This window comes from Aphelocoma coerulescens, chromosome 3 (genome assembly GCF_041296385.1).
Source record: "Aphelocoma coerulescens isolate FSJ_1873_10779 chromosome 3, UR_Acoe_1.0, whole genome shotgun sequence".
NCBI classification, from domain to species: Eukaryota; Metazoa; Chordata; class Aves; order Passeriformes; family Corvidae; genus Aphelocoma; species Aphelocoma coerulescens.
Window position 1 is genome coordinate 63,495,422 of NC_091016.1, and position 16,365 is coordinate 63,511,786.

Consider the following 16,365-nt stretch of genomic DNA (forward strand, 5'->3'; position numbering starts at 1 on the left):
GACACACTTGCTCAGATCACTGAGAAACTTAGGAGATTAAGCAAACTCTTTTGTAATGAAGGAAAGAAAATCCCCTCGTCGAGAAAAAAGTATTAGTGATCCTTATACATGAGAGATATTTGACTTTGAGAGTTAACATTTTCAGGACAATTAAGTGCAAAGACTAAACAACATTTGCTTGGAATGCATACAGTCCCTTAGAAATTGACAGTATCATTTGCTCAATACAAAATGTAAACCCTAAAGATTAGACTTACTGTATTCCATGTCTTTTTCACTAAATTATCAGAGATGCAATATATGACTAGAGGAGGAACAGAAATATTACTTAGGTTTAATTTTAATGACAGGTTTTAAAAAAACAAAACAAAAGAAAACTGGGAGAAAATAACACCTACTCAACACTGCACTCGCCTGTGTCATTATGCACAACTAGGCAGTGACTGCCTTCCATGTAGAAAATGCACTCTTCCTTCCATGTAGATGCAGTTCTCTTGTTGAACAATAATTTTAGTTTATATACTATGACTTTTGCTTTAAAATCCATTTTGACGTCTTCGACAGGAAATGCCCTATAAGTTTAGAGCAGCCTTTAACAGTTGGATTGAAGTTGGATTAGTAGCACTTTATTCTAAGGAACTCATAATTTAAGGACATGGTCATCAAGAGACACAAGTAACTTACTTGTCTTAAGAGGAGAGAAACAAAGATAAAGGAGGTTATTAAATGAAGAACATTCCACCTACATGGAATACAACCTCATACTAAGAGGGTAACCGCTTGCAAGAGCAGAAAACACTTGCCATAAGATGAGAAGGGTTGTTGATACCACAGTGAAAATGCTCAGTTTACTGACCTCAGTGTTTACACATAGAGGTTTGTCACAGTGAGCGGCAAGTTACACCACTTTGCCACAGAAGTTCAATATTGAACAATCCACACACAGCATCAGAAAGTGTGACTCATGAATGTCCTCCAGTCACACTGGTTTTCAAAGTGGGAGGCACGGAGCAGGTTGCCAGCAACTGTGAGAGCATAGAAATCAATGGTTTGTACACACGTATACGCATAAACAACCTCAGCTTAAATAATTTTCCAGGATCCACCTTTTGCAAGAAAATGCAATTACACAAATGCTCAGCAAAAAAACAACAACAACAACAACAAAAATCAAGTGTTAATTAGCTCAAAACAAACAAACTAAAAAACCCTCCAGCTTGTTGAATCAGTGCAAGCGTCAAATGGTATCAGAAGTGATAGAGCTCTGATTCACATTTACAGAGAAAAAAGTTGCACTGCTTCAGCCCTTCCAGCATCCTACCATCTGCTTCAACCTTCTTCCAGAGCCACTCACCCTGCAAGTAAGTTGACAGAAGAAAACATAACTGTGCCTGAGTCAATTCAGTTCAGTCATCCTCTTCACTTAAACCCACGTTTCATGGGAAGTTTAATTTGTCTGCCTGAGCTGAAGCAGCTCAGGTGCAGACATGTTCCTTCCTGCTACCTGCCCAGCAAGGCCCAAGAGGAAAGGAGTGCTCAGAGGCAGCACGAACTCACAGTAGCAACATAGCCAAGGTCATCTGCCACTGCTCTGGAACTCCTGATCTTGTGCATCCAAACGAGATTTGCTATTTAACAACAATATGTTTGTTTCACAAATCCTACTGTGCTAAATATGTCATTCAGCCTCCATTTTGCTTTCCTGTAACCTACAGAAACAGTACCCCAAACGACTAGAAACATAAAGAGCTCTTATTTCTTTTGAATATGTATACCTAGCTAAATGCAGTAAGTACGAAGTATGTTAGTTCTGCCTCTATTACACAAAAAAAGGACTTTACATACATGTAAATACAGTGGTTGAACTGGCTACATACAGCAACAGATGTGCCCTTCAGTTACAGATGCTATCTTTGCTCTGGGGAGAGGAACTTGTTTTCTAAGCATCTACATGCATCTACCTTGATAAATGAGTGCTAAATAGTTTTAAAAAATATACGTCTGGTACTGGTTCAAGGCAAAGGAAAAAACCAAAATGCAACACAAGGCCAAATTTACAAGAAGAAAAAACAGCTAAATAACTCAAGGTTAGAGTTAGGAAAAAGTTTCAAGGTAAGATAACATACCCAAATTTTAAAGACAAATTCAGTAATTTGTGGTGTCTCACCTTGAGCAATTTAAAATAGGCATAATTTTTAGGAACAACTCAGCACAGCATCCCTCTTAGGACCCAAAAGTGCTCTCAATCGTTCATTTTACATTTAGTAAACAAGTTACACAAATAAAACTGCTTGTTATTTGCATTCTCTTCCTTTGCAAGGGGAGGGAAGCAGGACTTATAAATATTTTACCTGCTTGAAAGCTCATGGTATGTTGTTCTTCTTTTAAGCAAATTCTGGCTTACCTCTTCGAAAATGAAAAAGAACAATGGAATGATAAAAGGAAGAAGTGGTGATGCACTTTAAGTATATGAGAGATAAAAGTAAACAGAGAGAAAGGAATAAAACCAGCTGAAAGCAGGAGCTGGAGAAAGTAGGCAGAAAAAAGGGACAAAAGCATAAATACGAAGAAACAGAAATTACAAAGGCATCACTTAATGTCAAAAGCTATACAGGTCAAGACGTATGACATAGGTTTGCTTTTGGAGATGTAGGATTTGTTGACTCAGAGAAACGTATTTCTTCCCTGAAGAGTATTCCAAAGCACATGAGATACAGCTCTGGATGTATGGATGTCAAGAGTAAAATAGAAGGAAGGGAGGGAAATCACACTGAAGGAGCAAATGAAGCCAAAGTATAAAGGACAACTGTTTATGTTAGCATGCTGCTTTCCAAGGAATTAGCTGTCAAAGTAATCTCTTTCCTACTTCCCCCCATCCCTGCCTGTAACCAGGGAATGAGCTGAACCATGAGTACCTATTTTCAACTTTCCAAAACCAAAGGGAACAAAATAATTTATTTCCACTGTAGCAAAAAAGAATAAACATTTCCAAGAACATACAGGGTACCTTCCTCTTCAATGGCAGCTTGACCTTACATTTCAGACACACATGGCACATGTTCATTTAAAAACCACTTTGTTCCACAGGTACATGAAGGACTGAAAGACATTTCTGTCATATCCAATAAACGGCTGGTTAATGAGGAATGCCATAACCATATTCAGCCAGTAATGGCAGTGACACTTAACACACTCAGGATGTCATCAGTGATCAATAAATAGTAACTTCACACTACTAGGAATAGACACAGCTAGAAAATGCTTGAAAGCAACACTCTTCAATAAGAGACTCCCCTCTCTTTCTAACACTGACAATCCTCTGCAGTTTAAACATCACAAACATACTCAACACCATTCTCACAGTCTTTAGATTTGGGTTTTAATTAGCCTTCAGAGGATGAGTAATAATTTTTCAATGCAAGTGCTTTCTAAAGACCAAAATCTACCTTATCATTATAAAAATGAAATACCATTGCCACCGTCTACTTTGATTTTCCTCAGGAGAGTGAAAGTGATACAAGAATGACTCAAAACCAGTACACACACAGAGAATTTATGGTTATATTATATAAAACCCAAGAATCCTCCCTGTTTCAAGACTGCCAGTTAGAATAAGCACCAACTATATATGAAGATGCTTGACTAAAAATCTCGTCAATCACATATGGTTACACTGCAAATATTCTCAAAGGCATGATGGAAGTTGCAGAATTCAACTCTGGTAGAGCATGTAGGTAGCTCACAGTAGTGATGAAATCAGAAGGGAATGAACAGCTAGCAGCATATCCTGCTCTAGCAGTTCTGAATCATGCAGCTGCAAAGAAAATCTATCTCTGAAAGATCAAAATGTTAAAAACATATAAATAAATTGCAAATGGTGGCTTAATAAATCAGTTTTACAATCCTGATTATAAGACATTATACTTTCAATCCTACATTTACATTCTAGTATCTGCAGGAAGTCCAGCAGGCTTCAGAGGCTGTGCTGAAGGTGATGAGACTGCACACATACAGAAGTGTCAGCCCACATAGAAAAAAAGCTTAATCATGGCAAACAGAATAGAGTAGCACCCAGTCCTGATGCAATACTATCAGATTACACCTTTAATACCTCTTTAAAACCAGGAAAGTAAACACACTTGCAGTGTGGATACCATCACTGACTGTGTTATTTCAACTACTCAAATGATATTCAAGCAGCTTCATAATGTCTGCAGAAGATTTACATTTAATAAATCCCTCTAAAGTAGTCTGGAGCCCATTAATGACAATTCATCTGCTGAACTCACATATACATTTAGCCACTGGTTACCTGCTGAGCATTTTTACCTTCTTTACTGCTACTTCTATTGTTAAGATGATCTGCATTTAACAGGTACAATTTAGGGTTTGTTAATGTCCTTATCTTCTGCTTGAAGACACTAAGTAATGAATGACCTTTGTTTTTCAACTGTACTGCTTAGCAAAACAAACAATTTCTGGAGGCAGCACTGAAGCTTAGTTATAAATAATAGTTCTTCCTGCAGAAAAAAGTAACTTGAACATATTATCCTGCCACAAGTACAATAATTTAAAGCAGGTAAAGTAGCACTAACCCTTTAAGACAACTCAATTATTCTTATAGGAAGCGTTTTAGCAGTGTAAACTTCTTCGTACTTGGTTCCTAAATAAAAATAAGTAAATAAAAGCCACAGTATGTTGCTCATATCAAGTGCCTAATTCTTTACTGCCATGTGTAGTTAATTTAACTACTACAACATAAGAGCAAAAAATCAGTATATTTGATTTGCTGTCGCTGTGTGTTCACTTTATATAGATGAAAAGGAGTCCAGAGCAACAGAGAAAAAAAAGCCCTAGAGGGACACCAGAAGATGGCTTAGAAAATAGAGTTCAAACCTCCAAAGCAAATGGAGCTTAAACTAAGACTGAACTCACATACAAGTTATCATCACAAAGAGAAAGTAACGCTGTTACCTAGTGGTGGAAAGCTAGGCACATGCAAAATTGTACAGATCTTATTTTTTTTCTTCTCATTCCGAATTCCCATCGACAAGCTATTAAATGATTTCAAGAGGAAAAAAAAAACAAAACAACATGCCTGATTCCTAAACGAATGAAAAGTATTGCTTTTCTTGCATTCAGTTCGGTGACAGAGGATCAGTATTTTTGCATGTGCCAGTTTTGACTCTCAGAGTAACTGACAGACAAGGAGCTTCACCATTTCCTAGTCATCCCAAACCTGCTGTTTTACACTCCTCTTGCAACACCACCAGCAAGAGCTGGAAACCTGTAGTATAAAAGCCCTTCAACCTTAATCCTCATTAGTTTTCCACAGAGTATGATAACCCAAACTGTATTGTGCACCCCTCAGCATCTTATCAGATCATATTTTCAATTATATAAACCAGTATTAGCAGAATTCAGTCAGCATTCTCTCCTAAATAAAAATGTTAATTTTGCTTTCAGGCAGAAAATAAGTAACTAGAGGAGGAGAAGGAATATACAAAGACTTCAAAGCCACTTACTCAAATGCAAAGAAGAGTCCACTGGTGACCAAGATGAGAACAAGAGTCAGGTAGAAGACTCCAGTCTGTCGAGCCATCATGATCCTCCCATTGCAGAAGAATTTGTTTCTTCCAGGAAAAACCTCCCATTTTCTCTTGGGAACTGATTTCTTTTTCTTATGGGGAGACTCCATGGGAGACGAAGAGCTGTGTGTGCTGATCTGACTGTATTCACAGTCTTTCATGGGCCCACTACCACCTCCAGGAGTCATCAAGAAAGAGTAAAACGTGGGGAGAACCCCACCAAAAATATATACAAATATATATGTGCAAATATTCTTCTGACCAAGAGAGCCCTCTCCACCAGCCCCAGTTAATAAAAAAAGCAAATAAAATGATGAAAAGTCTGCTACCAGACTAGCGATAGGTGTATCATGCAAACACCACTTAACTCTTCAGAAACCAAAGCTGTCATATCAGAAACGCTTGAGAGGGATCCTTCCTTCCTCCACCAGTTACAAAACAACCACGTAGGACAATCCTTTTAAAAACAACTTATCACAAAACAGGACAAAAAGAAAAAAGAAAAAAAAAGTAATTATAAATCAGTTAGGCTCTCAAAAAAAAAAAAATCAGTCTTTTTTTATCAAGTTTATTTTCAAATGGGAAGGCTTTTTCCTTCCCACGCACACCCTGAGAGTTTTCTCCGAGGGTCAGAAGGTTGGTCAAGGCAAAGTTTAGCAATCGAGTCTATCATTCATAGAGATTTGTTATAATCCTCCTTTGCGCAGCAGATTCCACTGCTAAAAATGACCATTCCTAAGACGTTCCCTCGAGAGACACGCGAAACAAATGATTAAGGGGGAGGGGAGAAAAAAAAAAAAAGAAGAAAGAAAAAAAAAGAAAAAAAAAGGCAAGCAAGGAACCAGGCTGCAACTCCAGCTTCCGAAGAACACTTCAAGCTCTCCTCTTCCTGAAGCCGCAGTCCAGCGGGAAGCGGCCGCCGCTCCGCGCAGACCTAGGGGCGCAGAGCTCCCCTGTCACCACTCCACAGGAAGGGATTCTCCCGAGCCCGTGGCAGCCCGGGGCACAGCCGGTCGCCGACAGACACCAGCGCTTCGGGAGCAGGTCCTCCTCATCCTCCCTGCCCGCCGCGCCGCTCAACCCGTGCCTCCCCCTACACAACAGGTCCCCGCCGCCGCCTCATGCTCCCCAGCGCCTCGGCCCCGCGGGAGGGAGGTTGGGAGGCAGGGGAGAGGCAGGCTTGGCCGCCGCTAGATCTCTGCCAGGACTTCTCCCTCCCCGCACCATCCTCGCCGCCCGGCTCAGCGCCGCCGCGGCCGCCCGCACCCCGCCCCGCCGCAAGCTCTCGCCCACGGCCCGCGGCGGTGCCGGGCCCCCCCCCGCATCCCGCCCCCTCCTCCGGCGCACAGGAGCGGCTCCCTGCCGGCGTCCCTGGCTTCGCTGTGCTCTGGCCCCCGCAGCAAGGTGAGAAAAACGCCCGGCTTCCCCCTTCGCGAACCAGAGAGCGGCGACTTTCTCTTCACCCTTCTTTAGGAGCTTCTATCCAGGTTTCCCCCCGGCAGCCAGACCCCGAAGCAGCAGCTGCCACCACCTCTTCATTTTCAGGGGGAGGCGGTAACCACCGCAGCGCCGGCCGCCCGCCCGCCCGCGGGAGGAGCCGGCGGGGGACGGGACCACACAGGCGCGCACCCTCCGCCGCCCTCGGCCGGTCACTCAGCCGCTTCTCGGCGACAGGGCAGCAGGTCCACGCACCAGCCAGCCCGGCCCGGCCCTCTCCTCGGCCACTGGAGCGCGGTGACTGCACTAACTCTTCTCCATCGCCACCTCCCCGCAGGCAGCCGCCCGCCGGCCGGGCTGAAGGCGCAGGGTAGCGAGCCGGGCAGCGGGTGTCCACGCTGGAGCCCCGCTCCCGCTGCCGCCGTCTCCCGCTCAGCCCTCGCCGACCCCGACGCACGCTCCGCTAAGCCGCGAGCGGTGTATGCCGCCAGCCCCGGCCGGTGGCCGCGTCCTGCCCCGCTCTCGCTGCCGGGCCGCGGGCGGGCGAGTCCCGCCAGCCAACGATGGGCACGGGGAAGCCCCACCCGCGGGGCCCGACCTAGCAGGACCAGCCCCCGCCCCGTGCGGACTCGGACGCGGCACTCGAGACACACCCCTCCGCCCGCCGGGAGTTGTAGTTTCCCTCAGTTGTAGTTTCGCAGTCAGAGGCGGGACGGCGTCGCGCGGGACTACAAGCCCCAGCATGCCTTCCGAGCCGTCCTGGCGGGGCGGGGCGGGGCCGGGCTGCCCCGGCGGCTCTCGGCGGGCGGAGACTCCGCGCGGGCCGGCCCGGCCCGGCCTGGCCGTGCCCCGCATCCGTCGCCCCATGCACGGCCCCGCTTTTCCCCGGCAGCCCCACGTGCCCTCCGCCGCGGCGGGGACCTATGCCCGGGCTTGTCTTCCAGTCAGGCCGGAGGGCCGGCGCTGGAACCCCGTTCCGTCGGGAGCCGCGCAGCCCCCCCCGCATTGCGGGTCACCCGGCATAACGAGAGGTGGTTCCCGTCCCACCTACCCGGAGTGCTCGACTGCACCGCTGCTGGGCCAGCGCGCGGCCGTCCCTCCTCCTGCACGCCGATGCTTCATTGCTCCACCGGCGGCATCCACAGGCTCCATTATGCTGCTGGAATCACAGAGTCAGCTAGGTTGGAAAAGACCTTTGAGATCATCGTGTCCAACCTGTGATGTAACACCGTCTTGTCAACTAGATCATGGCACAAAGTGCCACATCCAGTCTTTTCCTAAAAACAGTTCTAGGGATGGTGACTCCACCACGTCCTTAGGCAGTCCATTCCTATGTTCAATTACCCTTTCTGTTATGAACTTCTTCCGAATGTTGACCCTAAATATCCCCTGGGGCAGCTTAAGACTGTGTCCTCTTGTCCTGTTGCTGCTTGCCTGAGAGACCAGCCCCCAGCTGGCTAGAACCTCCTTTCAGGTTGTTGTAGAGGGTGATAAGGTCTCCCCTGAACCTCCTGTTCTCCAGGCTAAACAACCCCGGCTCTCTCAGCCACTTCTCAGAGGATTTGTGTTCCAGACCCTTCACCAGCCTTATTGCCCTTATCCTCACACGCTCCAGAGTCTCAACATCCTTCCTAAACTGAGGGGCCCAGAACTGGACACAGAACTCAAGGTGCAGCCTCACCAGTGCCAAGTACAGGGGAAGAATTACTTCCCTGGTCCTGCTGGCCACACTACTCCTGATACAGGCCAGGATGGCCACTGGCCTTCTTTTCCACGTGGGCACACTGCTGGAAGTACAAGGCTTGTCCACCAATGCTGACATGTTTGTACAGACCCTCACTGTGTCCTGACTTCACATCCCAGAAAGTACTACGCATCCCAGAAAGATATGAGCCATGAAGGACACACTTTCCCATGAATGCAATCCTGCACCAAGCCCTTCTCACACTGGCACTGGTGGCAGGGAAAACCCAGGGAGGCTTCCCACAGTTAAGGCAGAACCACTCTCAAAGCTGCCTGCTGTTATTTCTGCCTAGTATGTTCTCCGTATGCATGCAAAGAAGAGCTGTGAAGCTGGTGATGGGTCTGGAGCACCTTATGATGTGCAATTGAAGTGGCGAGGGTTGTTTAGCCTGGAAAAAAGGCGGCTTGGGGAGAGCTCACTGCTCTCTATAACTACCTGAAAGGAGGTTGCAGCCAGGTGGGGGTTGTTCTCTTCTCCTAAATAACAAGCAACAGGACAAAAGGAAATGGCCTCGAGTTGTGCCAGGGAAGGTTTAGATTGGATATTAGGAAAAATTTCTACACTAGAAGTATTGTCAAGCAATGGAACAGGCTGCCCAGGGAAGTGGTGGAATCAGCATCTCTGCAGGTATTTAAAAGACTGTAGATGTGGTGCTTAGGGACATGGCGGATTTGGCAGTGCCAGGTTTACAGTTGAACGCAATGATCCTAAAGGTCTTTTCCAAACGAAATGATTCTATAATTTTATGATCTGCTAGGGATAAGCAGGCATAAACAGTGCTAAAAAGATTAATTTTGATTCAGCTTTTAAAGTTTTGCAATGTACTAGCAGAGCTGTGTAAGCTATAGAGAATGGACTAGTTTGGGACATGTGGTAGGAATCAACACTGTTCAGAAAAGCCAAAAGCACACGGAAAAACTTTAGTAAAAAGTTGAGAAAAAAAGTTGATTACAATCCACCTGCGTCTCTCATGGCTGAATGCTGTCCTAGGAGAGACAGCAAAAACACGTGAGGCTGCAGCTGAGTTCTCAGGCAATGTGTTTTCTGTTTTCATAATTTCATTTTGAATTTTGAGATGGAGTATTTATTCCTTTAATACAATAAGCTAATTCTTTATCCCTAAACAGTGATCCTGATACAAAGGGACCAACTGACCAGCACTGGGTAACTTCCCTTTACTTGGAGGAAATTAATTACTTTGGTAACTAAATTACACAGGGTAGCCTGGTAGACACTCTCTTGGTGATTCTACAATCAATTTTATTGATACACAGAAATAATTTTGGCAATGTTAATGACACATGGGAAAAATATGGAGGGGTGTCTCCCTCTGCAAGGTGTAAAGAAGTAGTCCTTTGGCAGCAGGATGTAAAAATAGTTTCTGATATCATCTCTCATGAAAATGCATTGGCATCCTTTTTCCACACCTGTAATAGATGCTGCTGCATTATTCCTTCCCATCTCCTCCTCCTCTTGTAGTGCCTGTTGTCAACAGTTTGCCTGCAATCTCATAACTTAGATATCACAGCATTTTTTATTCTTTGAAATGGTCTTTATAAACAGCTAATCACTTTTCTTTCTTTCTTAATGAATACAGCATCTATGTATTCAGAACGCTGCTGACAGAATTTTTTTGGTTCACTGACAAGCACTTTTAGTCTTCATTGGGTTTTTATTAGCATATTGCTGGAGCTCTATCTTCAGTGCTTTGACAATATTAATGACTGTATCATGTCAAATGGCACTGTTCTCTCCTGAGATTACGGAATATTTTAGACATTCACAAATAGAGCAAATAGTTTATGCAAAAATGTCATTGTTGCCTTATCTGCACAGGTAGCACTCAGGCTAATTTCAGAAACACTCTTCAAAAGCAAAACACTTGTAAACAATACCAACACCTCGTTCAAGCTGCTGTCTCATGCCACAGTCCTTCCCTTGGGTTTTAAGACGTTATAGTTGAGAAGTGAACGTCAGGCATATTAACTGAGAGAAATACATAAAGGAATTTGAGGAGTGCCGTGAAAAATAATTCTAAAAGTCAAATTCAGAGAACAAACACACTTTTATTTTCAATAGTGAATCTACTTTGATTCTAACAGTCCTACACATTGTACTTTTCACATGATAGCCTGTTTTAGTCCCTAATCAGTATTAGTATTGCATTGGAATTAAAAGTATTAATCATATCTTTTACGTCAATACCTCTTTGAAGTTTTTTTGAAAACAATTTGAAAACTCCCCTAAAAAAACACTAAATATAGTAATATTTCACACAATTCAACATTATTCCTGAAAGCATTTATTATTGTTTATTCACATTAATGAAAATTGGTTTGAGGCACTAAATAGTTGAAATCTTACAGTAGGTATGACAAATATTCTCCCTTCATAAAACTTTCTAGGATCCTGTGTTGCAGTATGTATTCTTCTGATTTCTTTGTTTTGACTCAGGTTGATCTCATGCAAAAGATGAATATGATGCAGCAATGTTACCTGGCTTAAAAGAAACCAAGACAGACTATCTTTCTGTTAGACAAGTGCTAATGAAAAAGCTGTTGCTGCTGGAAATTGTTGTCTCTTACCCTGTCTACAGCGTGGAGGTGTCAAAAGGGCAAGTCTTAAAACAACAGGGAAGCTGATTTGCTCTGATGACACATCACCTTACATATTTAGAACATCTGGTACCGTACTTCATGGCAGAATCTGCTTGAATGTGTTGGAAGCAGTATCAGGAAAAGTATTTAAATGATTAAAAAACCACAAACTAGCAAACTGTAGCATTTTGGACGTAAGATCTCTGTACACCATATATCCAACGCTGCCAAATTGCTTTTTGCTTCCAATCAAAAAAGGGGGATTATATAAACAAATACCTAAAATACCTGAAGTGTCAAATATTGAACTGAAAGTCCTGCTATTCTTACAAATGGAAAGTAAGTTAGGCACTGCCGTGGACACATTTTCTAGGCACATTTTACATATCTTTCACCATTAATTTTGAAAAATAAATGAAAAAAGTTCAAACAAAGTAGCAATAATACCATTGCCATGCAAGACACTGACAGTGTCTTGCCCATTCCATACTTGCTGAATGCTACAGTACATCATACATGCCAGTTTACAATGTTAAAAGCACATAATCCTAAGAGTTTTCTACAATATACCTGTTTTTCTGACCAAATATTTTTCTCCTTTTTCTGTGCTGTTTTTCAGAAGTTACCTCTCCCTGCCATAATTTTAGAGCCTTACCAGCTATTCATTTTGTGAAAATACTTAATTTCCTTAAAAAAGGTTTTGTGCAAACTAGAAATATTACATAGGAGTTGGCAGGAACAGAGAGTGAGAATGCACATCAGAATCACTCTCTAAAGAATAAAAAAATAGGGTTTTTTACTACAGCAATGTGATCAACTTAAGCAGCTCCAAAAAGATTTTAAGTGTCTCTAAAGTCTTGCTTTTGAAAGACCAAGATGACTAGTCATTTATTGTACAGCCTTCGAACAAAGTGTAACATATATTACTTCTCTGCAGTGGGGGAGTTTAGAAGGCAAGATGAGGTGAGAGAGCTTTTTCATGGCAAGTTCTGGAGACCAGAATCAATTTTGTATTTACATTTATCCACTGCATGTTGAAACCATCTCTCTTGATCAGGGTGGCTTTCATTTTTCTGTTTTGAAGCATTAGAAACACAGTTGTTTGTAATTTAAAAATCTGAAATTGCCTAATCGTATAAAGTCTGGAATATTTTGGTAGTTTTTCAACTTCTAACTTTGGCCTCCTACCTTATAACTTCATTGCTTTGGATAGAAATCAGAATTTATGGATATTCTAATTTATTCCAGCAGAATAAATTGACAATTCTCCTTAAAATGCAATTAAAATACAGAAGTTTTTGGAACTGGCCATGCTTCCTTGATCAGTGACTGTTTCCAAAGATGAAGGGAACTGCACCAAAATCTTAAAATTTTAACTGAAAAAAATAAAGATGAGCATTGTATGAAGTTATCAGTGTGCTATTTTAAGTCTATTGAACATTTTGTCTTGCTCTAAATTGACTGAAGGAAAGAAAAAAGTCTTTCATTCTGGGAAGCTGACACAGAATATGAGGCAGCCAAAAGAAAGGGCCAAGAAAGTACACTCACATGAGGAAAACCCCCAAATTTTCCAGTTTTACCAGTCACACTGAAAGTTTCCTCACTGGAGCCAGGAAATAATTTTCCTTAGTCTTCCATCATGGATTAGTAGAGTTCACTGCACAAAGAGTGGAGTGAATTACAGTTTGTTTGATGCTTTGCTTCCCCATGAAGAGCCTTGTATTGATCATTGCTTAAAGCAGAACAGCATCATTTAATCAGCCAGTACTATACAGAAAATTCTAATATCCTAATCCCACTTCACCAAGCCAGTTGTTTTCCTTCAGTGGGCTTCCTCTTTAAAACCACTTTTTTTTTTTTTTTAAATTTTTATTTTTTTTTTAGGAATACGCATGGGAAATGAACTTAGCACTTCAGAGCAATAAACAAATGATGAATGAATAAATTGAATTAAATTGAATAAACAAATGGGTCATACCTATCTGTACTCTTTACCACACAACTTCTTTTCAGTTTTTAGGTGTTTTCATGGCAAAACTCCCTACTGTTGAGCAGGGCCTCATTCTCTGCGTTCTGCACAACTAACATAAAGACAAGTCTCAGTGTGAGCAGTGGATGAAGCAAGCTGGATTTCCTCTCCCCATCACACCCACCTCACTCTGCCCCGTGATCCTCCTGACGCTCCCCACCTGACGCCAGCACCACGTACTGTGGCTAATGGGAGCCTGCACTCAGGCTGACCAGGGGCCAGCTGGCTGCCACCACATGACCAAAAGTGAAGTGACAGAAGATGGGTGAGTGCTGAGCAGAGCTTGAAGCTCACCTGCACCAAGGGAGGGAGGCCTCTCTCGCTCCACATTTCCTTGCACCTGAACCAGCAGTGAAGGGTGGCAGGTGCCCTGTCCTCTCCTCAGATCCTTCCACCTTCTCCCTTGCAGTCTCACCACAGCTTATTGGATGTTTTGCAGAGCTGTCTTGGTACAAGAATATCACCAGAAATAAAAAACTATTCACTTTTTTCTTTTTCAGCAAGTTAATTTTCTGCTGCTTTATCATGCTGAAATGACTTGGCAAAGGACGTGACAAAAGACTGCAACAAGGGAGGGGCAGGAATACATTGCCCAGGGAAAGGGAAGTGAAAGAGGAAAAAGCTTTCCTCTTTAAAAAATATCTATGATATAAATTTGAATACATATAAAAGAAAGGAGCAGAGAGTAGGACTGTGGACAGCAGTTAGATTGGCCTAGGCTGCCACTGAATTTTGGGCTCAACCAGATGCGGTCATGGAGGCATTCCACAGGATGCCAAGAGCTGGCAAAACATAAGAGGACACAAGATGCAGCTTAAAGACACAAAAGGAAGGGAGAGCAGGACCTTTGCACCCCATAGTGATGGGCTGTTAGATAAGCCAGCTCATCATGACTTGCTCGAGTACAACATGCCCGAGTACTTTAAAAAGCATTGGCATCAATTTGTCTTTCTTTCATTGATTTTGTAGAAACTTTAAAAATATATAATTAAACTCGAAGCTTCTCGTTTCTTTCCCATTCAGCTGAGCAACTTTAAAATTCTTCTCTGTGAAGTCCAACTGACACTTTAAACAATTGCCTAAGTCTGTTCCCATAGGAAACAAAACAAAGAATAATAAAATACACACCCTACAAAGGGTCATGCAATTAAAGGGATGCTGTCAACTACAATTATTTTAATTAACCAATTAACATAGTAAAAATGTTTCGGTACTGTTCTTTAACTAGTATCTCCTGTGTAAAAGAATATAGCTTTTACAGGTTTTCTTTTTCTCTCCTGTTTCCTTCTTGAGGCTGTAGAAGGAACTGTACTTCTGGCTGACAAAACAACAGTTGCAAATATGCTCTGGTTTATCTCATATACAACCTTTTTTGCCCCCCTCTGTGTATATTTCCTTGTACCTCTTCCTTCTCCTCTCTGCTGCCTCAGTAAACACCCACTCACAGTACTGTGGGAAAGTAGGAACTTACGCTTTGCTGTGGAGTGCAAGAAAGTGACTCCATCCAGCTTATGTGGGAGCATGACACTCATTTTGAGAAAAGCCTTCTTCATAATATAGTTGTGGGCTGTTTCACTGCTTTGGACTACACATTTTGAGCATTTGCAGAAGAACCATCCATTGCTGTCAGTGGAACACGTCACATCCACGATGTGTGCGTATATGGATTAACACAAAATACATAATAGTTTTCCTGGAGAAATTGGGCAATTAGAGACTTCTGTAAACCGCAGAGTGGGGCTACCTGCATCATTAAACACTTAACTAGGCCACCTAAAAATGGAGCTAACTGCTTTTGAAAATCTCTTCATTGTCATATTCAGCATCATTAACGGGGAAGATTTAGTATTATATCATTGCTTTTCTCTTGATCCTTTTTTTTTCTTTCCCTGACTTCCACTTGGTTTTGTGTCTGTTCTAGACCTGCCCTCCCTCACTGCATATAGGTTATTTCAGCAAACAGCAATGTTGGTCTTGGGTTTCATACCTACCTCTCTTTCCCACCTTCCTGACATAAAACAGTGAGTAAAAAGAATAAGAGAGAACAGGTCATTTTACACCTCTCAGAGCTATTGTTTTCAGGACAATAAGCCAGGAGCACTGCTCAGGGGTGCAGCACTGCAATGACTGAATTAATTTGGAAAGCCTGGGTTCCTTCCCTTCCCCCTCAGCAAACAGAAGAAAAAAATTAGTTCATTTACTTGGTAATTTGTACTCTGTGGAATCTGAATATTCAATGAGCTCTGTATACAAAGGACTAGATATGACTCATGAATCATATGGCTGACAACACTGCGGTAGAGAAAGGGAGTCTGACAATCAACAGAAATATGATACTGATCATACACAAATGTGGTCAGAGGCATACAACAAAAACATTTTTTCTGCTATTTTTGTTCATGCCTTTACTATAATGATCATTCTGATATTTCTGTGAACACTTAAGTGGATGGACGTTGCTCAGAAGTGTGTGCCCAACTAGGTATGTTTATGGCAGCAGAGTTCTAGCAACTACTTCTGCTACCAGTACATCTTCTGATGGAAATCTGATTTTCACTTAATAAATGCATATTCCATATTAAAATCAACACGACGGCTCGCTTTTAAGTGTTCTCAGAAGTTTGTCTTCATCAAATATGTCCACGTGGGTATCATTAGACCTATTTCTATTATTTCCTGTAAGATTATTAACCTTAATTATTTTAACCAATAATTATTCTTAAAAAAAAAAATCAAGAATTTCTTTTAAGAAAAGCTAAGGGATTATTTGTATGGTCAAGAGAAGGTTTTGGCCAGGGTTCTGAGAACGACTTGTAAATACTCTAGAACATATGCTTTTTACACCACAATAGGAGAATGAGTTTATAACGTTTTATGAGTTTTATTTCTGATTTTTTTAAGGTTAGTTTAATCTAACTCTAGTGCTAATCTACTAGCATTCATATAAATGAATTCTGATGAGCAAATGGC

At 42.3% G+C, this 16,365-nt stretch overlaps 1 protein-coding gene across 7 annotated transcripts in view; it reads right to left on the reverse strand.

The window, feature by feature from the left end:
- The window catches only part of ZDHHC14 (zinc finger DHHC-type palmitoyltransferase 14), a 97,583-nt gene extending 89,490 nt beyond the window's left edge, over positions 1–8,093 (reverse strand). For 5 of the 7 annotated variants that reach the window (XM_069010609.1, XM_069010607.1, XM_069010610.1 and 2 more), the window contains exon 1: positions 5,526–6,810. In XM_069010609.1, the coding sequence (XP_068866710.1) occupies positions 5,526–5,776 (251 nt within the window). In that variant the 5' untranslated portion in view covers positions 5,777–6,810. Of the gene's footprint in view, positions 1–5,525; positions 6,811–7,026; positions 7,582–8,076 lie in introns of those variants that run through there. The other 2 variants (XM_069010606.1, XM_069010605.1) reach the window with 2 other exon arrangements.
- Positions 8,094–16,365: the final 8,272 nt, after the last annotated feature.